At 39.8% G+C, this 23261-nt stretch overlaps 1 protein-coding gene across 2 annotated transcripts; it reads left to right on the forward strand.

Annotated features, from left to right (window-relative positions):
* Nucleotides 1–1278: 1278 nt before the first annotated feature.
* Nucleotides 1279–22174, forward strand: PCNP (PEST proteolytic signal containing nuclear protein). 2 transcript variants are annotated; one of them, XM_035274279.3, is made up of 5 exons: nt 1279–1364; nt 6373–6587; nt 12531–12605; nt 17308–17363; nt 20345–22174. In XM_035274279.3, exons 1-5 carry the CDS (start codon nt 1301–1303, stop codon nt 20469–20471), a joined length of 537 nt encoding a protein of 178 aa, XP_035130170.2. In that variant the 5' UTR covers nt 1279–1300; the 3' UTR covers nt 20472–22174. The 2 variants fall into 2 exon arrangements, with proteins under 2 accessions (XP_035130170.2, XP_035130171.2); XM_035274280.3 differs by lacking the exon at nt 12531–12605.
* The last annotated feature ends 1087 nt before the right edge of the window (nt 22175–23261 follow it).

The raw sequence follows: 23261 nt of genomic DNA on the forward strand, positions 1-23261 counted from the left end.
GGACTTCAACCTAGATCACAACATCACCACCACACTGCCCTGCTTCTGTCATGGGAAACACACTTTGATACTTTCTTTCTCCACTTGAAGCCCGAGGAGTAATCTATGTGCAAATACTGAATACTTTTCATATATGAAATGCACAGTACAAAGTTTTTAAAAACTGCTCTCTGTTAAGAAACTTTTGAGCCATTCAGAAAGACAACACTTCAAACAAACAAAAAAAAAAACACTGAGGGAAGTATGAAGTGACCAAATAATGACATACAAAAATGATCTCATTTGATCCCCACTACCGCTCTTTAAAGGAAGTACTACTATTATTCTGTTTTATAGAAGGTAGGTCTGTAGGCAGTAAGGAAGTCTCAAGGTTACTCAAGCAGGAAAGCGCAGAACAGATTCAAATCCAAGTTCTTGACTCCTGACTTTCTCTAGCTATATACTTACTGTAGGGCAAACCCAGAAACTCCAGTTCCCTAAGCAAGTAATAGACCCCATTTGGCTAAGGAGGGCTGGATAAACATTGAGAAAGGGAAAAGATGAAGCCAAAAAGTACGCTAGGGTCTAATGTAACTCATGGACTACATTCTGCAGGCTGTGGAAATACGCTAAAGGTTTTTTAGTAAGGCAGAAATTACTCGTCTTAACTTGAGAAAGTACTTTCTCAACCTGGTAGAATCAGCCTGTAGAAAAAGTAGCTTTACACTCGGCTACGTGACTTGGACAAATTACTCTCTTTGGCCTCAACTCTCACAGCTAATTGTGAGGGGAATTCTATATTTGGACAATCGCGGTGATTAAACGAGTGTATGAAAGGCGTATGAAGCTAGAGGGCGCTAGATAAACGCTGATTTCCTCTTCAAGTAGGGAAAAAGAATGCGGGCTTTCTGTTTACATAGAGTAGGCGGGCACTCGTTATCCAGCAAGGCCGGAACGGAAAACCCTCTTAGCCTCAGGTGAAGCCACACTTGGTATACGGAAACCTTCTAAGATCCGAGCATTTCCAGAGAGATGCTCCATTTCCCCTCACTTCTTCGGATCTATCGCTGGACCACGAACACCTAACTGCCTGTAGTAAAGTCCCTAGCCAGCACGCCACTTAGCCCAACCTTTCCAGCTCTTCCTTCCGAGGCGGCGATTCGATGACGTCACATCCGCTTCCGTTTCCGAAAATGGCGTCTTTTCAGTCTTCGGGACCGCTCTAGGCTGCCACCGCGCCGGCTGGCTCCAAAACTCAATGGTTTCTGGGCGGGGTCGTGACGTCCTTGGCGTGGCTGCAGGGGAGGCCGCGGCGGGGAAAATGGCGGACGGGAAGGCGGGAGAGGAGAAGCCCGAAAAGTCGCAGCGAGCTGGAGCCGCCGGAGGTGAACACAACCCCAGCGTTGCGGGCGGCGTGGGATGCTCCGGGCCTTTCTTTGAGCTCCCCAGGGTGGGGGGAGTGGGGTAGGGACGAGAATGGGCGAACCTGTACCTCACCCGGCCAGGTGCTGGGCCCAGACCTGCCCCGGGCACGCCCGGTGCGGCCCGCTGGGCTCCGGGCTCACATGGCTTCCTTGCCGGGGGAGAGCTGGCCACTGTTCGTCACCTCCTGGCCCCAGCGGAGGCCCTGATTCCGAAGAGAAGGGAGATGGGCGCCAGAAAGGGAGACCGAACTTGGGGTGGGACCAGGAGCGGCGGTGCAGGAGCCGCTACCGCCACACCGAAGACGCACATCACACAAAACACACACACCGGAGACGCTCATGAGACAAAACATACACACACCGCGAGCCACTGAGTGGTGGCCGCGGGAATTGGCCGCAGGCCGAGTTTCGGAAGGTGCCGGCCTCTCAGTTACACGCAGGAGTTAATTACGCTTGCTGCTCTCTTTTGCCTGAGGAGGTGGACAGCCCCGGCCTGCTCTCTTTCCTTTACTTCCAAGTTTCATACTGACCCTGTGACAGGATGGGCCGAGGTGATGGAGGGAAAGAGGAGTGCCCTTGCCTGCTCTCTTGTTTAAGTTGCCATTCTTTGAAGTACCTCCCTTAGGCTTTTGCCAGATACTTAGGTGACTAAATAGTCTAGCGTGAGTCTTCCTGTATTTTGTTACGATGTTAAACTCGGGTTACAGCTCTCCTTATTCTGTCCGTTCCCCTCCCTAAATTCGGGTCTTGTGAGTTGAGGGAAAGAAACGTGTAATCTTTCCAGCTCGTTCTTTGCACATAACAAGACAAGTGACTTAACACGTGTGAGCTGTTTAAAATGTTTTCAGAACGTTTTAAACATTATTCTCTATTCTGACCACCTCAATTATTATTCCTGAGATTATTTAACATGAGAAAGACGATTAATAGCATAGGAAGGCCACTAGTAGACCTACTAACAGAATGTTTCATGTGAATTGCCTTGGGAACAAAAATTATTGGAAAGATTAAGTGTAATGTTAATTACTGGACCCAGGATTTCCTTTTTAAAAAACACACAGTTTTGTTAGTTAAGCTGAAACTCCATCTCTTTCTCTTCCCCGCCTAGCCTTGCTTTTTTTTTTTTTTTTTTAAGTAGTAAAATACCTTATGACAGAACAATTTGAATTTAAACTATCTAGTACTTTATCACTAGGGAATTTTTTTTCCCTAAAAAATTGTCTTAGAAATTGTGGGATAAAACTACATAAAAATTTAGTTTGAGGAAGAGCAAAAAAATATTTAGAAGTAGTTTGAGCAAAAGCCTAAAGAATCTTAGGTTTTGATTTTAAGGCCATCTTGTTAACTGTCTTGACCTAGGGTAGCGGACGTGTTTAATGTTCTGTCAAAATGTACCTTGAGTGTCAGCATAAATCCGCCGTATAATTGATCTGCCATTCTGTCAGCTGAGGGATATTAGTTCTATAGTATGAATATTGATGTTTCCATTTTACCATGTGGAGAGAAGTAGTATAAAATTACTTTACTAATTGGTATCAGAAAAATTATTATGGTCTTTTTCTTGGTAACTTAGAGTAAGTAATATCCCTCCGTTAACTTCTACATAATTTGTCTCCTTACCATTACAGGAAAGTAGTGCTATTAACATTTAAGCCATTTTTGAATGTCAGATATTTTTAATGAAATTGTTCAGAGGAATCATATGTGATCATATTCAGTTATTCATATTCAGTTAAAATATGTCATACCATGGATATTGCTAAATTGGTAATTTTGTGGCAGATAGTAACTTTTTTGAAAAACTGTCAGGTTTGTCCTGGGGGCTTACCTAGAGAATGTTCTGAATTTTAATTTCTGTCTAGCAGTCTACTAAGTTGTAAGTATATTTTTTATGAGTAATTTCCATAGTTAATATTAATTTTTATTTGTTTATTTTTGGGGTTTTTTGAGACAGAGTATCACACTGTTGCCAGGCCGGAGTGCAGTGGCTTGATCTTGGTCCACTGGAACCTTGCCTCCTGGTTCAGTTGTTTCTCTTGCCTCAGCCTCCCGAGTAGCAGGGACTACAGGCGTGCACCACCATCCCCAGTTATCTTTTGTATTTTTAGTGGAAATGGGGTTTCACCGTGTTGGCCAGGATGGTCTCGATCTCTTGACCTCATAATCTGCCTACCACGGCCTCCCAAAGTGCTGGGATTACAGGCATGAACCACTGCACCCGGCCAGCATTAACTTATGTCTATGAGAGCTACTTATTTGAACTTCCTGCTTTAAAGAATAGGGTAAAACTTTGGTAGTTTCTTTTCTCCTCCCTTTGGTTAAATCTTTGTAGCTCTTTGAAATAAGGAGAAATTCAGAAGAGCTGGTCATATATAATCATGGCCATCTCAGGCTTTTTTGTTTATACCAAGAACTGCATCAATGAAATTGACATTTATTATGCCAGACACCAGTAGGGTCTGAATATATCATCATTTAGACTGCCCACCACTCTACATACTAGAGAGGTATCTTCCTGCCCTTCTTTCAAAAAAGAAGCAACGAGAATGCAAATGGGTTCTGAAGAATATCTTAACGGACTTAAACTTTCTTATTAGGTAATTCTTTTTTTTTTGAGACAAATTCTCACTCTGTTGCCCAGGCTGTAGTGTAGTGGCATGATCTCGGCTCACTGCAACCTCCACCTCCTAGGTTCAAGCGATTCTCCTGTTTCAGTCTCCCTTGCAGCTGGGATTACAGGTGCCTGCCACCATGCCCAGCTTAATTTTTGTATTTTTAGTAGAGATGAGATTTGGCCATGTTGCCCAGGCTGGTCTCGATCTCCTGACCTCAGGTGATCCACCCACCTCAGGCTTCCAAAGTGCTGGGATTACAGCCACTGTGCACAGCTTATTAGGTGATTTTTTTCAAAGTAAGTTAGTTACCTTTGTGCTCTAAGGCCCACCCCTCTCCAGCTACTCAGTGAAAACAAAAAATGCTAGTACCAAGTGTAATTTGATTTCATATTAATTATATGTTTTATTTGCTCAGAGTACAAATTATATAAAATTCCTTTTATTAAAATATTCCATAATAAAGAATCTAATAATTTGCTATTTAGTCCATGTTTTATGTTCTAAATTGGTAAGTGACCTCATTTTTAGAAAAACCGATCATGTATTTACCAATTCTTTAGTGTATAGATTGTTTCCACATGTAAAGCCAGCAGGTTTTCTGTATGTTTCTCTGTGTTCCAATGTGTAGAGCCAAAGAGTTTTTTATTTTAACTGTGTGTCAGTCACAGAAAAGTAGTTGTTGCTTGGGCTTCACTGTGAAATGTCATACTTGATTAGAACTACAAATAGAATACAGAATAAAATTAGCATAAATGCTTTTAGTTATAAACTGAGACTGAAAAAACTATATCATACTCATTTATTTATTTTTTTTTATTTTTTTAAAGATGGGGTTTAAAAAACCCACCATGTTGGTCAGGCTGGTCTTGAACTCCCGACCTCAGGTGATCCACCTGCCTTGGCCTCCAAAGTACTTGGATTACAGGCGTGAGCCACCACACCCGGCCCCCTACTCATTTTTAAAAGAAATTCTGCACTTCATAGAGTTCCATTTTTGAGCTGTTGAATAGCAATCTTGATGCTTTAATTCTTCAGGTGCTTTTGTAATTATATATAAATAAGAGAATGGCACCTCAAGCAACCATTTCAGTGCTATCTTTGTCTCCTAGGGAAATGCCAAAACATAATCCTGCTTAATTCCCTCTATACTATCATTACAACTTTTACTCCTTGTCCAAAGGGAATAAAGGTTTTTTTAAGTTTTTCATCTAAACAAAATCAAATGTTTTGTTTGAAGTGCTTACTAGAGATCCCATCATTCCAAAACTATATAGATCTGTATCTATCACCTCTGATCTTTTAATCTTTTGCTTGTCAGTCTGTTTGTGTTTTATCTTTTTTCTCCCCATTCTAGCTTTGTGTCCTGCTTTCTTAACTGTTATCAAGGCCATCTCTTGAAGCATCTTTTTTTCTCCATAAATAAACTCTTGATTCAGTGTAGAAGAATACATTCTATATGGAGAACAGGCAAACTGGAGAAAGAAAATAAAATTTTTAATGATCAGCCAGTCTCTGTCTTATCACCCAGTATAACAGACCCAAGAAAGTCACAATGTGAACTGATTTCATCATTGACTTCATACAAACAGAAGCAAAATTAGGAAGACATTTTATCTTCCAGACCTACATATGTATGCGTTCTATGTTTGAAATTATGATTAGCTCATCTTTCATGAAAAAGTCTAAATGATTTTTTTTCAAATAGCTCTTATGGATAGGTTAAAACAGGTGATAACCAAGTTGTCAGAGTAGAATTACATTTCTCAAGAATGAATGACCTTGAAGTTCCTTTTCAGCTCTTAAGATTGTGTGAGATGAACATGAGGAAGAAGACATCATTCAGGAAAATAACTAGGCTGTATTAACACTGTCATTTGGGTAGTAATGAGTCTGTTCATAACTAGGTACTTTGTATGATTATTATTACATTACTGAAGAGTATTACAATTTATTAGCCAAGTGTGTTATTTTACAATGTGACTATTTGCGCACAAACTACTAAGTGTAAAAGATGTTAGATAGATCTGATTTCTAAAAAGCAAAATCCCACAAATAACCAGATTATTGTACAAATTGTGGTGTTTAGTTGAAGGGTCTTTACTCTTTGTGAACTCTTTGTTTATAATTTTAAATTGCTCTGTATTTTATGCTAGTTAATTCATGGGAGCCTCTTCTACTGCCACACAATCTCAGTTCCTGCTGTATACTCTAACAAACAGTGGAAGAGACTGTTGGGTCAGTAGGTGACAACTGCAGAGGTATCTTCCTTATAACGATGCTTTTTGAGGTTGCTGCTCCCATCAATCTGCTCAGTAAAAATAGCTCATCTTGGTAAGTTGTTTCGACTTCACCAGGACCTGAAGAAGAAGCAGAAAAACCTGTGAAAACTAAGACTGTTTCTTCCAGTAATGGAGGGGAAAGTTCCAGTCGCAGCGCTGAGAAGCGATCAGCTGAAGAAGAAGCTGCAGACCTCCCAACAAAACCTACAAAGATCTCCAAGTTTGGATTTGCCATAGGTAGTCAGACGACAAAGAAAGCATCAGCCATATCCATCAAACTTGGATCAAGTGTGAGTTGTTGTTTCATATATGATGTTTGTAATGGGTCTTAAGGATTTGTTTTGGAAACCTGGCATTTATTAGGTTATGGTAAATAAAGGGTGAAAAGGTACATTGTTTGAGAAGTAATCTTTCATCTATGAACTTAGATGATTAGCACCCTGTCCAAGAAGGGTCTGGATGACTTTTATCTCAATAAAGCTGTTAAGAAAGAAAGATTTGGAATATTAGAAGGAACAACTAGTATAGAGAATATATGATTTATAAAATGATAACTTAGAATTGTTCTAAGTTGGCTGGGCACAGTGGCTCACACCTGTAATCTGAAAACTTTGGGAGGCCGAAGTGGGAGGACCAGTTGAGCCCAGGAGTTTCAGACCAGCCTGGGCGACATGGCGAGATCTGTCTCTACAAAAAATAAAAATATTATTTAAAAAAATATTTTTTCTGAGTTGAGTAAGTCCTCCAAAAAATATTTTCAGAAAGATTTTCCATAGTTTATGCTTCAGAGCCTATAATATTAAAAATAATATTGAGAAGTCAGTTATTTTTATCTTAAAAGATTAATATTAGTAAGGTATTGCTTGATAAGATCTACCTAATTATCTTACTTTGGCACTACAGAAGGGCATTAAACTGTATATCTTATGTTGGTAATCCTTTATAGGTCAGTATTTGATCCCTTGTTTTAAGGTGAAAGCCTTGAACTGATGTTTATTAACCATGGAACTTCTGGAAGTATTTGCAATATTAATTTAAAACGTATTAAGTTGTAGATATTTGTTTCTGACCTATAATATGAAAATTTCATAATCTTCAAATAGATCTCTCATTAAGGAAAAAGAAGTTACTCAAATAGTATGTTCCTATTGGCTTCGGAAAATGGTTACGTTCTTGTGTGAGGAGCAATACCCTAAAATTGCTTTTGAGTTGGTTATTTATATCTGTGCTGTGAAAGTTAATGCTCAATTGCCTAATGTGTATAGCTTTATTCTACATTGGTTATTTATTCAAAGATCTTAAAAATATGGTCTGGAGCAGAGTCAGTATATTTGGTCTATTCTCGTTTTAAAAAGCTATTGTTACTTAGAATCCCCACCCACGCTCTGCTCTGTTTTTCATTTTTTTCAATTTCTACTTTTATAAAATTTAGTCTAAACAAAAAACATTATTATAACATAATTACTTCATTATGCTATTTCTGTATTTCAGCTGATTCTTTTTGTTTAATATGTAGTTATAAAACTTGTATAGACAGCTACATAAATATTTGATGCTTTTTGATAGGCAGTATATTAAATTGTCTATTCTCATTTATACTTCTAGTATAGATGGTCCTCTTGAGAATAGATTTTACTGTGCATGGACATACTCCCTAAATCTAAATTTCTACTCTTTTAAAATTTATTTTTATTTATTTATTTTTTGGGGATGGTGTCTTACTATGTCACCTAGGCTGGAGTGCAGTGGCATGATCTTGGCTCACTGCAACCTCCGCCTCCTGGGTTCAAGCGATTCTCCTGCCTCAGCCTCCTGAGTAGCTGGGATTACAGGCGTGTGCCACCATGCCTGGTTACTTTTTATATTTTTAGTAGTGACGGGGTTTCACCATGTTAACCATTCTGGTCTCAAACTCCTGACCTCAGTTGATCTGCCCGACTCAGCCTCCCAAAGTGCTGGAATTATAAGCATGAGTCACCAAGTCCGGCCCCATTCTTTTCTTTTTTTTTTTTTTTAATGAGTTTCACTCCTGTTGCTCCGGTCTACTCTTTCTAAATAATTGACATGATTAGTAATTTCTGATCATTTTGGGTGGGGGGGTTATATTTGAAAAATAACTACTCAGTAAAACTTTTTAGTTTTGGAAAACAAATCTGCTTTTATAAGATAAACTATAAGGCTGGGTGCGGTGGCTCACACCGGTAATCCCAGCACTTTGGGAGGCTGAGGCGGGCAGATCACCTGAGGTCAGTAGTTCGAGACCAGCCTGACCAACACGTCTTTACTAAAAATACAAAATTAGCTGGGCGTGGTGGCATGTGCCTGTAGTCTCAGCTACTTGTGAGGCTGAGGAAAGACAATCTGTTGAACCCAGGAGGCGGAGGTTGCAGTGAGCTGAGATTGTGCCAGTGCACTCCAGCCTGGCAACAGAGTAAGATTCCCCCTCAAAAATAAACTACCGTGTAAACACAGTCTTCTTGGGGGAGTGAGGTGTAGGATATTTAAAAAATTGAAATTGCTGGTTTGATTATATTATATGAAGATAGTTAATCAGCCAACAAATGCTTATTTTTGTCCACAACATTAAATGCATGACATCTTTAAAATATTAGGATGTTTCTAAAGTTACTATGCATAATCTCTAACTGAACATGTTTTATTCCTTCAAAAGAAAACAGCATTTATAAAAAATGTGTGTGGTATAGAAGAAGGGATGGTTAATTTTGTTATAGCAAGTCATAGAAGATTTTACTGATGACGTGATCTTTGAGTTGGACTTAAATGTAGATGGGAGCAAAAATTCATTTCATGCAAAGGCAGTTAAGATGTGAAGCCATGGCCGGGCATGGTGGCTCATGCCTGTAATCCTGGCACTTTGGGAGGCTGAGGCAGGTGGATTATGTTAGGTCAGGAGTTCAAGACCAGCCTGAACAGCATGGTGAAACCCCATCTAAAAAAAAAAAATTTGAAGCCATATGGTATATTCAGAAAATCATTAGTATTTGACAGTGTTGGTGGGAAAATGTAGGGATATATAGCCTCTAAAATTAGACCTTGAGACTGACCTTTAAGGGCTTGTATTCTATAATATAATCTGGTTTTGTTATTGAGCTATAAGGGAGCCATAGAACCATTATAAAGAGTCTCAAGACTTACACAGATTTGCATCTTAGACGCATCACTATGGTACCATATAGAGGGTTGGTGGCAAGAGAATGCAGAAAGTGGGGAGGCTAGGTACAGTGGCTCATGCCTATGATTCTAGCACTTTGGGAGGCTGACAGGATTGCTTGAGCTCAGGAGTGAGACCAACCTGGGCAACATAATGAGACCTCTTCTCTACAAAAAATAAACAAGGCTGGGTACAGTGGCTCAGGCCTGTAATCCTAACACTTTGGGAGGCCAAGGTGACAGAGCAAGACTCTGTGTTAAAAACAATAAAATTAGCCAGGCATGGCAGCATGTGCCTATAATGCCACCTACTTGAGAGGGTGAGGTGGGAGGATCCCAGGAGGTCGAGGCTGCAGTGAGACAAGATTGCACCACTGCACTCTGTCCTGGGTGACAGTGAGACCTTGTCTCAAAAAAGAAAGAAAGATCAGGAGATGCTATCTTTTTAAAATCTTCCTCCCTCCCTGCCTCCCTCCCTCCCTCCCTCCTTCCTTCCCTCTTTTGTTAATATCTTTTCCTTCCCTCCTTCCTCCCTCCCTCTCTCCCTCCCTCTCACTCTGTCACCCAGGCCAGAGTACAACCTCCACCTCTCGTGTTCAAGAAATTCTCCTGCCTCAGCCTCCCAAGTTGCTGGCATTACAGACGTGTACCACCATACGCAGCTAATCTTTTTTTTTTGTATATTTAGTAGAGACATGTTTTCACCATGTTGGCCAGGCTGACCTCAAACTCCTGACCTCAAGTGATCCAGCTGCCTCAGCCTCCCAAAGTGCTGGGATTACAGGCATGAGCCCCTGTGCCTGGCCAGGGGATGTATTTCTAATAGTAGTCCAGGCAAATTATGCTAAGGACCTTAGGTTGGTAGTGTGGTAGCATGATTAAAAGGGGAGGGAGAATTAAGTTTACTTAACAGCTGTCTCATCAGTAGGACCTTACAAGTTGAGGAAAAGATTTTCTGGTTTACGAACACTGAAACTAAAGTACTTAGGGGAGCTCTTAAGTAGAACTGCCCAGTAGGCAGATGATAGCCTGTTTCGGGGTAGACATAGGATTTGATAGTTAAAACTATGGGAATGAATGAAATTGACCAGAGAAGGAAAGGTCACTGACAAGAAAATTCGGAGTGTTTTCTAATTTTAAAAAATTTTTTTTTAGAGATGGGGGATTTTAGAGATGGGAGACTTGCTATGTTGACCAGGCTGGCCTGGAACTCCTGGCCTCAAGTAGTCCTCCTGCTTAGCTTCTCAAAGTTGAGATTGTAGGAGTGAACCGGTGTGCCTGCCTGGGTATTTCTATCTTCTAAATAGGGAACAGCAGGAAAGAGGGAGACAGAACAAAAGGTAGGAGAATAGGAGAATAACCAATAAAAAGCACTCTTACAGATGCCAAGGAAAGGGTGTTTTGTTTCATTTTTTTTGAATTTTTTTGAGATTTAGTTTTACTTTTGTTGCCCAGGCTGGAGTGTAATGATGCGATCTCAGCTCACTTCACCCTCTGTCTCCTGGGTTCAAGCAATTCTTCTGCCTCAGCCTCCAAGTAGCTGGGATTACAAGCATGCGCCACCATGCCTGGCTAATTTTGTATTTTTAGTAAAGATGGGGTTTCACCATGTCGGTCAGGCTGGTCTCAAACTCCTGACCTCAGATGATCCTGCTGCCTCAGCCTCCCAAAGTACTGTGATTACAGGTGTGAGCCATCACTCCCAGCCTGTTTATTTATTTTTGAGATAGAGTCTTACTCTGTCACCCAGGCTGTAATGCGGTCGCTCCATCTCACCTCACTGCAACCTTTGCCCCCTGGGTTCAAGCAGTTCTCCTGCTTTGGCCTCCCAAGTAGTTGGAATTACAGGCGCTCGCCACCACACCCGGTTAATTTTTTGTGTTTTTAGTAGAGAGCACCTTGGGAGGCTGAGGCTGGTAGATCAGTTGAGGTCAGGAGTTCAAGACCAGCCTGGCCAACATGGCAAAACCTCATCTCTTTTTTTTTTTTAATAGAGATGGGGTTTCACCATGATGGCCAGGCTGGTCTTGAACTCTTGACTTAGGTGATCCACCCACCTCAGCCTCCCAAAGTGCTAGGATTACAGGCGTGAGCCACCGCGCCCGGCCACAAAACCTCATCTCTACTAAATTAAAAAAAAAAAAAAAATTCCTGGGCATAGTGGCACACACCTGCTACTCAGCTGATCCCAGCTACTCAGGGGGCTGAGGCATGAGAATTGAACTCAGGAGGCATAGGCTGCAATGAGCCAAGATTGTGCCACTGCACTCCAACCTGGGCGACAAAGCAAGACTTTGTCTCAAAAACCAAAAAAACACAGGTTAGATGGTGAGAAGAGAATGTTTAGATTAATTATATTTATAGGCCTAAGGGCAGAAAGTTAGCTAGTACGGAAAGATGATTCATGATGTCTTTTATGTTTTCAAGGCACATTGTATTTAATGTTACTGTAGCAAGGTATTACTAATCATTTCTCTTGACTATACCACATACCCCTTAAGTAAGTGATATTATAGATCCTAACTAGAAAAAAAAATTTTTGAGGCAGAGTTTTGCTCTTGTTGCCCATGCCGGAGTACAACGGTGCAATCTCAGCTCACCACAACCTCCGCTTCCCAAGTTCAAGCGATTCTTCTGCCTCAGCCTCCCAGGTAGCTGGGATTATAGGCGTATGCCACCACGCCCAGCTAATTTTTGTATTTTTAGTAGAGACAGCATTTCACCATGTTGGTCAGTCTGGTCTTTAACTCCTGACCTCGGGTGATTCGCCCACCTCAGCCTCCCAAAGTGCTGGGATTACATGAGCGAGCCACTGCGCCTGGCCTTAGAAAATCTTATGGGAGGGCAACAAATGGACACCACAAGTTAGTAAAGTAAAACATACCCACTGATAATCCACATTTTTGAAAAGAGAGAATGGATTTGTCCAAAGTATTAGGTTTGTTACTATACAAATTTCTATGAAAATATGAAGTTAAATCTTGCAAGGTAAATATTTCATATCATTAAATAAACTTGCATAAATGTTACATGATATTCTTTTTAATATGTTTCTTCTTCAGAAGCCTAAAGAAACTGTTCCAACTCTTGCTCCTAAAACACTTTCAGTAGCAGCAGCTTTTAATGAAGATGAAGATGTAAGTCGTTGCCCAGTTTTGTTTTGTTTTTTTACTTTAACTAGTTCTTTAAGGAAGGTATTAGAGGCATATTATAGGTTATAGTAATAGTATTCGTGAATTTTCTTTATGTGTGTGTGTGTGTGTGTGTGTGTGTGTGTGTGAGAGAGATCTAAAAAAACGATGTTCTGTTTTTGCATTTTATTTGGTTTTGGGATTATTTTAGCTTATTATTAACTTTGGGGGCAAGAAGCTTAAGAATAAAATCAGCAGTTGCTTATTACGAATAATTTGTGCTGGGAAGTATGTAGGATCCAAAAAAAGAAAAATTCAATACAGTTGCCCTAATTTTTATAGTTGGAGTCTTCAGTAATGATACATTATGCTTGCATTCAACTTCAGAAAGCCAACTGTTGGCCGGGTGCAGAGACTCACACCTGTAATCTAGCACTTTGGGAGGCTGAGGTGGATGGATCACTTGAGTCAAGAGTTCGAGACTGGCCTGGCCAATATGGTGAAACCCCATCTCTACTAAAAATACAAAAGTTAGCCAGCCATGGTGGCATGCGCCTATAATCCCAGCTACTTGGGAGGCTGAGGCAGGAGAATTACTTGAACCCAGGAGGCGGAGGTTGCAGTGAGCCAAGAGCCAAGATTGTGCCATTGCACTCTAGCCTGGGTAACAGAGTAAGACTCTGTCTCAAAAAAAAAAAAGTCAAGTATTGTGCTCACTTCCCATATCCCTAGGAGGGATAACAATTAAATAGTGCAGGTGATTCTGCCAGAAATTCTACTCAAAAAGCATGTAGTCCAGAATGAACATGAGATGCATGAGTCTCTTAGTCCCAGTTTCCTCATGCCCCTCACAATGTCCCTATCTTCCCATTCTTATGAATGACCTATGGAAGTTTCAAGCATAATTCTCACTGATGGTTTTGTGTTAGACTCTGACATTAAAACCTAACCCCCCGCTCATGATGGGACCCCATTGTGTAGCAATTAAGTATCTCAGGATACATCAGTTTTTCCTAAAAATGTGTGTGTGTGAGACAGAGAGAGAGCAAGAGAGGGAGTGAGGTTTTTTGTTTTTGTTTTGTTTTGTTTTGTTTGCTTCAGAGAGAGAGGGTCTTGCTTTGTTGTCCAGGCTGGAGTGTGGTAGCATAATCACAGCTCTACTTCCCAGGCTCATGTGATCCTCCCACCTCAGCCTTCCACGTAGCTGGACCACAGCCATGCCCCACCATAATCGGCTAATATTTGTATTTTTTGTAGAGACAGGGTTTCACCACATTGCCCAGGCTGGTCTCAAACTCCTAGGCTCAAGTGATCCTCTGCCTTGGCCTCCCAAAATGCTGGGATTATAGGTGTGAGCTACCACACGGCCATATGTTCTTATGTGGATAAGACTTAATATATTCAGACGACTGGAGTGATTTGGGAAGAATATATCTGAGGTAGGCACTAAAACATTAGGCAGGGTTTTGGTGAACCAAGGAATACTTTTGTGAGCCAAGCCATCAGTTTTCAAGTCACAAGTAGTAAATACTTAGTAGCTGCATTTGACTGGACTGGAGAGATTTGTAGAGGAATTTTGAGCAAGGATAACTACGGAATAATTGGAGCCCAAATCAATAAGCAAAAAATGACTGTAGTCATTAGTGTATTCTCTCTTGGACTTCCACACATTCTCTCCATTTGAGTGCTTTCTGTATGTTAGCCCCTGTAATGTTATAAAGATAAATCAGAAATGTTTGCCTAGGAACTCAGTCTAGCAGGGCAAAGACTTAATGTAACAGTACAAGATAAAAATCTAAAGTACCTGAATAAATTACACTGTGGAAACTGAGAAAAGAAATATAGGCCAGATACTAGATGCAGCAGCATGGAAAGACCACTAGACTGGTAGTTGGAAGACCAGAATTAAGTTTGAGAAGCACTAACAGGCGCCTGACACCATGCCTGGCCAATTTTTTGTATTTATTTTTAGTAGAGACGCTTTAACCATGTTGGCCAGGCTGGTCTCAAACGTCCTTGTGATACTCCTACCGCAGCTTCCCAAAGTGCTGGGATTACAGGCGTGAACCACTGCGCCCAGCTGCATCTCTAACATTTTTATTTATTTATTTTATTTTTAAATTTAATTTTAGTTTTTTAAAGACGGAGTTTCACCATGTTTGTCAGGCTCATCTTGAACTCCCGACCTCAGGTGATCCACCTGCCTTGGCCTCCAAAGTGCTTGGATTACAGGTGTGAGCCACCACGCCCGACCTCTAACATTCTTCAGAATTTAAGTACCATTGGATTCAACCCATTCAGATATGTACAGACTGTAGAAGGGAAAAATGATACAGGATGCAGAGAACACGTACAAAAGTGCAGAGGGTTGGAAATTGTAAGCACTTACAACTATGGCTTACTTTGAATGCCTAACAATTTGGATATCTTTTCACATTATTTTACCTTTAATTTGTATCTGTGAGTTGTGTGATATATTTATTCATATTTTGAAAATGGAGAGATATACCAGCCACAGTGGCTCACACTTGTAATCCCAGGACTTTGGGAGGCCGAGGCAGGCAGATCACGAGGTCAGGAGATCAAGATCATCCTGGCTAACATGGTGAAACCCCATCTACCGAAAATACAAAAAATTATCTGGGCGTGGTGGCACATGCGTGTAATCCCAGCTACTCAGGAAGCTGAGACCTGAGAATTGCTTGAACCCAGGAGGTGGAGTTTGCAATCAACTGAGATTCCACCACTGCACTCCAGCCTGGGTGACAGAGCAAGACTCTGTCCCAAAAAAAGAAACTAGAGAAATTAAGTATGCATGAGTACATGCCAGTGCACACACATGTTGTCCTTTAGGTCTTCTGGTTTCTTGTTCTTTGCATCATACCCTACTGTCTTCCCCGCTTTTAATTTCAGATGGGTTTAGGCAACATTCTTTCTGCTATAACAGTAATAAAGGGTAAACTGTCCGGTAGATTTAAAAACCACATGTATCCAAAATCTTTATCCAGTTCTTTTTTTGGGGAGGTGGGTGGGAACATAATTAAGTAACCTTGGATATATATCTGAGTTTGAAATATGCTGAACAAAGAGGATATCCACTTACTTAATTTTGAAATGTTTAAATATTTGTTCAGTTGTTACATATGTTTAGTCTCCTTTAATTTGGACAATTCCTGGGTCTATATGTTTCATGGTATTAACATTTTTGAAGAGTACAAGCTGGTTATTTTATATAAACCTTCTCAGTTTGGATTTGTCTGATATTTTCTCATGATTAGTTTCACATTTCTTACTTTTGGCACGAATACCACAGAAGTGATGCCAAGTTATCAGTGCATCATATCAGGGAGCACATGCTGTCAGTATGCCCCGTCACTAACAGTGTTAACTTTGATCATTTGGTTAAAGTGGTGCTTGCCAGATTTCTTCATTGTCAAATTACTGTTCTACCTTTTGTGATTAAAATTTATTTTGTGGGGATAGGCTTGGAGAATATGTGAAAATAATATGATTGAGGACATTTACTCACTAATGTTAACATCCATTGATAATTCTCATCGGAATTATTATGATAAGGTTTGCCAAATGATGGTTTTTCTAATTCCATCATCCCCTCTACATCTATTAATGGTCTCTTACTGTAAGGAAGAGCTTCTTTTTATTACACTTAAATTTTATTTAAATGTATACTCATGGAATCTTCCTTTATTCAATAGGTTGTTTAAATGCTCAAATTGTCACAGATTTAACCAGTAGAAGCCCCTTTGAGCTGGATCGACACCCTTTTAAAAAGCCACAATTAGCTAAGCAGCAGCATTTATACATAAAAACTTATATCTGAAAAGATCTTTTCCCACAATTTTCAACAGCTATAATTATAGAAAACTATGGAATGAGCTCTCTCTCTCTCTCTCTCTTTTTTTTTTTTGGAGACAGAGTTTTGCTCTTGTCGCTCAGGCTGGAATACCGTGGCACGATCTTGGCTCACTGCTACCTTTGCCTCCTAGGTTCAAGCGATTATCCTGCATCAGCCTCCTGAGTAGCTGGATTACAGGCACGTGCCACCATGCCCAGCTATTTTTTTGTATCTTTAGTAGAGACTGGGTTTCATCATGTTGGCCAGGTTGGTCTCAAACTCCTGACCTCAGGTGATAACACATGCCTCACCCTTCCAAAGTGCTGGAATTAGAGGTATGAGCCACTGCTCCCAGCCAGGAATGAGCTTTCAAAATGTCCTTATAGTAAAAGATATTTTCGAGAGCAGTACTTTAAAGTGGTTAAGGACCTTCGTTTTGGTACCAAATTCTTTCGCTATTTATTTGCTTTGTTTCCTTGGGCAAGTTACCTTTGTTACCTCACCTGCAAAATATGAATGATAATAATCATACCTCCCTCATACGATTATGTTAGCATTTTTGAGAGATATGGCATATAAAAACATTTAACACAATGTGTAGCATATTATAGCTAAATGGTTTTAGTTATAGAATGTCTTCTCACCAGTTTTTTTTCTTTATGGAAAATCGGCACCCTAGAAGACAAGCATTTATTTTTTAAATGTAGTTAAGGTAAATAACTCACTGATTTTCTCCTTGTACCAAAATTTGCAGTAGTGAAAATGCTAAAAGACTTAGATTAAAAATTTAGCAATCAAGAATTTAATAAATTTGTATGCAGTTATCTTGGTTTACTTACTTTTTTTCTTTAGAGTGAACCAGAAGAAATGCCTCCAGAAGCAAAGATGAGGATGAAGAATATTGGAAGGTATTATAATTTTTCATAAATATTGTAGAAAGTTACAAAGGTGAATTAAGAACAAGAATAACTTGCACATGATTTCTTGGTGTTCTGGCTTTTCTTTTTTTTTTTTTTTATTCTTTTTGTCAAGCACTAACTTAAAGGGGTGTGCAGGGTTTTCTTTTGCCTTTGGGCAGAACACTTTTTAAAAACATTTTCTGTGTACTAGATGATTAATTAGGATTTTGAAGATGTGTGAGACATGGATCAGGCCTCATGAAGAAAGATAACTATAATTATTCTGTTAACTCTCAGTGATTTTATTTAGTCTCCCAGTTAGAGAAAATGAGTATCTTAAGACATCAATAATTTAAGATTGCTTCTTGACAGGGTCTTATTCTGTTGCCCAGGCTGGAATGCTGTGGCACAGTCACAGCTCACTGCAGCCTCTTTCTCCTACTCTCAAGCTATCTTCTTACCTAGCCTCTCAAGTAGCTGGGACCACAGGCGTATGCCACCACAGCTCGATGATTTTTTTTTTAATTTTTAGTAGAGATGAGGTTTCATTGTGTTCCCCAGGCTGGTCTCTTAATTCCTGAGTTCAAGTGATCTGCCCACCTCAGCCTCCCAAAGTGCTGGTATTAGAGGTGTAAGCCGCTGCACCCAGCCTGTTTTTTCAATTAAGAAATAGCTGTGAGAAATGTTTCTGATTTCAAAATTTTCCTGGTATAAAACAAATGGCTTTCAGTCACTTCACTTTTATAAAACATTTTTTTTTCTAAGCACGCATCTTCTCCCATTTAAAACATTTTTAAGTAGAGATAGGATCTTGCTACGTTGCCCAGGCTGGTCTCAAACTTCTGACCTCAAGCAGTCCTGCCTCACCCTCCCAAAGTGCTGGGAGTATGGGTGTGAGCCACCATGCCCAGCCACTTCACTTATGATATCATTTCTACCACTTTTTCTTATGTTTCTTTTTTTCTTTAATGACTTAGATGCCAAATACCAAAATAAAACAAATGAAAGTATTTTAATTTTCTCCATTGTTGCCGTTGTCATGGAGATAACATTAATTTTAAGTTAACATGATGTTCAGTTTCCTGTCTTTGTGCATTAGTGGGTAGCCTAGAGACTAGCAAGAAAGTTTAACTCTACATCAACTCATACTGTGTCCCCATTGCTTCCACCAAATGTATGAACCCACAAAAAACTGAGTGCTAAATCTTTTCCTTTTCCTATTTAACTACCAGTATGATAATGCCAAGTGCTAAATCTATACACAATCGTAAGTCTTCAGACTCAGTGCGTGATTCAAGTGGAGACAGTCCCAGTGGCTACCTTCATGCCTGCCTTTCATGCTGTGCCTAAAGTAGGAAGTACAACTGACATTGGTGTCCCACCTAAATATGCAGCACATAAATTAACATATTTTTTTTTTTGAGACAGAGTTTCGCTCTTGTTACCCAGGCTGGAGTGCAATGGCGCAATCTCCGCTCACCGCAACCTCCTCCTTCTGGGTTCAAGCAATTCTCCTGCCTCAGCCTCCCGAGTAGCTGGGACTACAGGCACGCACCACCGTGCAAAGCTAATTTTTGTATTTTTAGTAGAGACGGGGTTTCACCTTGTTGACCAGGATGGTCTCAATCTCTTGACCTCGTGATCCACCCACCTTGGCCTCCCAAAGTGCTGGGATTATAGGCGTGAGCCGCCGCGCCTGGCCTTTAACATATTTAAACATAAATAATTGAAGCAGAATTTCATAAAATGACAATGAACCTTTTTTTTTTTTTTGAGATAGAGTCTCGCTCTGTCACCCAGGCTGGAGTGCAGTGGCGAAGTCTCGGCTCACTGCAAACTCCGCCTCCCGGGTTCAAGTGATTCTCCTGCCTCAGCCTCCTGAGTAGCTGGGATTACAGGTGCATGCCACCATGTAAGTTTTGTATTTTTAGTAGAGACAGGATTTCACCATGTTGGTGATTTCAAACTCCTGATTTTTGTGATCCGCCCACCTCAGCCTCCCAAAGTGCTGGGATTACGGTGTGAGCCACCACGCCCAAAAGACACTGAATCTTTCTGTGTGTAATATAGCTTCATTTTTTTTCTTCTATTTTATTTTTCACTAATGCTGGCAGCCAGCTATCACATTGATTCTATGATGCTATTAATGGGTTACAGGCAACAGGTTTGTTGTGTTTTTTGTTTTGTTTTGAGACGGGGTCTAGCTATGTCACCCAGGCTGGAGTACAGAGGTGTGATCATGGCTCACTGCAGCCTTGACCTCTTAGGCTTGGGCAGTCCTCCCACCTCCGCCTCTGAGCAGCTAGGACCACAGGCACAAACCACCACACTTGGCTAATTTTTAAATTTTTTTGTAGAGACAGGGTCTTATGTCGCTCTAGCTGACAGTCAACAGTTTTTAAAACTGTAGTAGTTGCCACACTTAGCTATGTATCAGAACTGCCTTAAATGTTTGTTAAAACTACAGATTTATCCCCACCCTCAATTTAGGCCTGCTGGAGCTGAAATTCTAGAACTGTGTCTGTGAAGTTTTTTTTTGTTTTTGTTTTGTTTTGAGACGGAGTCTTGCTCTGTCACTCAGGCTGGAGTGCAGTGGCACAATATGGGCTCACTGCATCCTCCGCCTCCCAGGTTCAAGTGATTGTCCTGCCTCAGCCTCCCAAGTAGCTGAGACTATAGACACATGTCACTCATTCCTAGCTAATTTTTGTATTTTCAGTAGAGACGGGGTTTCTCTATGTTGGCTGGGCTGGTTTCAAACTCCTGACCTCAGATGATCCACCTGCCTCTGCCTCCCAAAGTGCTAAGATTACAGGCATGAGCCACCACGCCCAGCCTCTGAAGTGTATTTTTAAAAACCTTTGTAGGACTTCCCGTGTTCAGTCTGTGTTTATAATAGGTGCTACACAAGCATGTATTGAATGAGTGAAAGCCATAACCTGAAAGGCCTTATGTAAAATTTTAAATACATTTTCTTTCTTTTAACACAGGGATACACCAACATCAGCTGGACCAAACTCTTTCAATAAAGGAAAGCATGGGTTTTCTGATAACCAGAAGCTATGGGAGCGAAATATAAAATCTCATCTTGGAAATGTCCATGACCAAGACAATTAAATGTTGTTTTGAAATTGGGGCATGGGGTGGGTGTAAAGTTAAAAGGAACAGTTTCCTTTTCTAAAGAATGGTATAAGACTATCTTTGGAGCCGCTTTTTTTTTTCTTTTTCATTTTTTTAAAAGATTGAGTGGTACACTAATAAATGAGAGTTTGAAATTAGAGGTAATTTATGTTTTATATACAGATTTCAAGACATTTGCTAATTTTGTAGTTTCATGTGATTAGTTTCCAAAGGCTACAGATAATAAAGAAATCAGAAATGGTACCTTTTTAAGAATTACATATTTTTTTAGACACAACTATTAGCACATTAAGAGGGAAGCAAAAAGTTATTGTCTATTTAAAACTGCAAGCAGTTACTCTCTTAACTCCCTTATTACCTACACTTGTCTGGCTCCCAGGAACAGCCTTATAGAGAGAGGGAGTATTGTATTGGGAGGAAAATGTTAATGAACTATTGACTGAAAGTAAATTTAGATCAAATTAAAATACAGCTTTTTTCCTTATGGGTATTTGTTTTGCTTCAAGTCATCAGAAACTAGGTATTGCATTGCTATCAGTGGACACAGATGCTTAGCTCTTAAAAGAATTTTTTTTTTTTAATGTAAACTGTTGAATATTTGAACTAACCCACTTCACCTTAATGGGTCTTGTCTATCTTCATAGTCTTCAAAGAGAAAACATTTGCTACCAAAGTAAATCAGTATTTTGAATGTGCTTCTCTTGTTTTTTGTTTATTAGCTAGTTCCTGTAAGCATTTCCACCAGAACTTGAGGCAAATCATAAGGAAGCTGTTTCTTTTAAAATACAAACCACCACCAAAAACTTAAATGTACATATTGCTTAAGTATTTGGCTGTTTTTATTTTTTAAATGTTATCAACACCAAAAAAAAAAAATTAACATTGTGTGAAGATGGAAAACAAGAAGATGCGCTTTCTGTTACTTTGTCTAAGGACTTAAATTACTGACTTGTGAAATCCAATTTGAAAAGAACCTAACTACTGGCTTTCTTACTAGTAAAATTATATGGTTTATTTTAAATGTATACATATTGACCAATAGCCTTTCAAAAAGCACATTTTAGATACTGAAATAGAAGGAAAGAAGATGCATCTTCAAACATTTTTTGGAATCTCACCACATATACTTTGTTAGATTTGTGTATTGTAGGGTGTTTGTTTTTGTATTTTTGTATTGTATATGAACTTTTTTTTAATGTGACAGTTAAACACATCTTTAAAAGCATAGTCACAGACAAAAGAAACATACAGTATAAAAATTTTCTTGAAAACTCCTACAATATTGTATTTGGAGGCAGCTTCAGACTGTTGTATTGGTGGTAACTGCTCGCTGAGCTCTTTTACTTGGTAATAACTTCAGAGAAGAAGCCTGTGTATATTCCTAACACTTTGTTCACTAGCATTTAAGTTTAGAATAAGCCCCAAGTAAAACAACGGAAATGTATATAGAACTCTTAGTTCTGACATGATTTAATTATATCAAGATACATGAATTTAACTTACTTTAATGTAGGCAAACTCTCCATTTTTGTCCATTTTCCTGTTTGTTAAAATAACATACCTCTCCTACATATTCTTTTCTTGACCCAAATGAAATATTAACCTAAGGTCAAGCTGGGAGAGAGAAACGACTGAGATGAATGTCTTTACTAAAATACCAATAAATTTGTCAAACTCAATAGTGTGTTTATTTTCTGTTCCATTTAATAATAGCTTACTGGGTTTTGTTCTTAAAGTTGAGACTGATGTCGAATGTTGCTCTTGTTCGTGTTGTTGACCAAAGTAATGGGGGATTTAAAATTTTGAGTTGCCAGCTCGGCACCTAGTTCTACAGCATTACAGAATCCTAGACTGAAAGACGTAAACCTCCTCCAGTGCCAAAGATTGTCTGTCCTGTGCTTTAGAACATCTTGCCAAAGCCTTTCTTTGACAATCACTAAGTATTAAAAAGTTTTTTTTGTTTTTGTTTTGAGACAGAGTCACACTCTGTTGCCCAGGCTGGAGTGCAATGGTGCAATCTTGGCTCACTGCAATCTCCACCTCCCGGGTTTAAGCGATTCTCATGTGTCAGCCTCCCGAGTAGCTGGGACTACAGGTGCATGCCACCACACCCGGCCAATTTTTGTATTTTTAGTAGTGATGGGGTTTCGTCATACTGCTCCGCGTAGTCTTGAATTCCTGACCACAAGTGATCCACCCACCTCAGCCTCCCAAAGTGCTGGAATTACAGGCGCGAGCCACCGCACCTGGCCTAGAAGCTGTTCTTTTACCTGTGTCTTCTGTCCATTAATCCTGCATATGGATTTAAGACCATAAAGAAAAAGTAATCTTAATTACTTTCTTCACATATTTGAAGTTTCTTTGTACCCTATACTTCTGTCTCCCCCTCTCAGCTTAAATATTGCCACTTGATAATTTATTGATAATTTTTAACTCAGTTTACCTTCTTAGCATTCTATGCGTTGTCAACACGTTGTATATGCCCAAACTTCATTTCTTTTGTTATCATGAATTTTTAAGACCACATAGTTGTTTTCTTTCATTTTTTATCACTTCTTTGCTAACCATTCCCTCCCACACGTTTGGTGCAGCTTTTTCCTTTAGTTTTCTCTACTTGACAAGAGCCTGTCAGATATTTCCCTTTTCGAATATATTTTAATGTTTTTGTTTTTTTTCTTTTGGAGACTCAGTAGCTCTGTCACCCAGGCTGGAGTGCAATGGCACAGTCTTGGCTCAGTGGACCCTCCATCTCCCAGCTCAAGCAAC

Source organism: Callithrix jacchus, chromosome 15 (assembly GCF_049354715.1).
Source record: "Callithrix jacchus isolate 240 chromosome 15, calJac240_pri, whole genome shotgun sequence".
Classification (NCBI taxonomy): domain Eukaryota; kingdom Metazoa; phylum Chordata; class Mammalia; order Primates; family Cebidae; genus Callithrix; species Callithrix jacchus.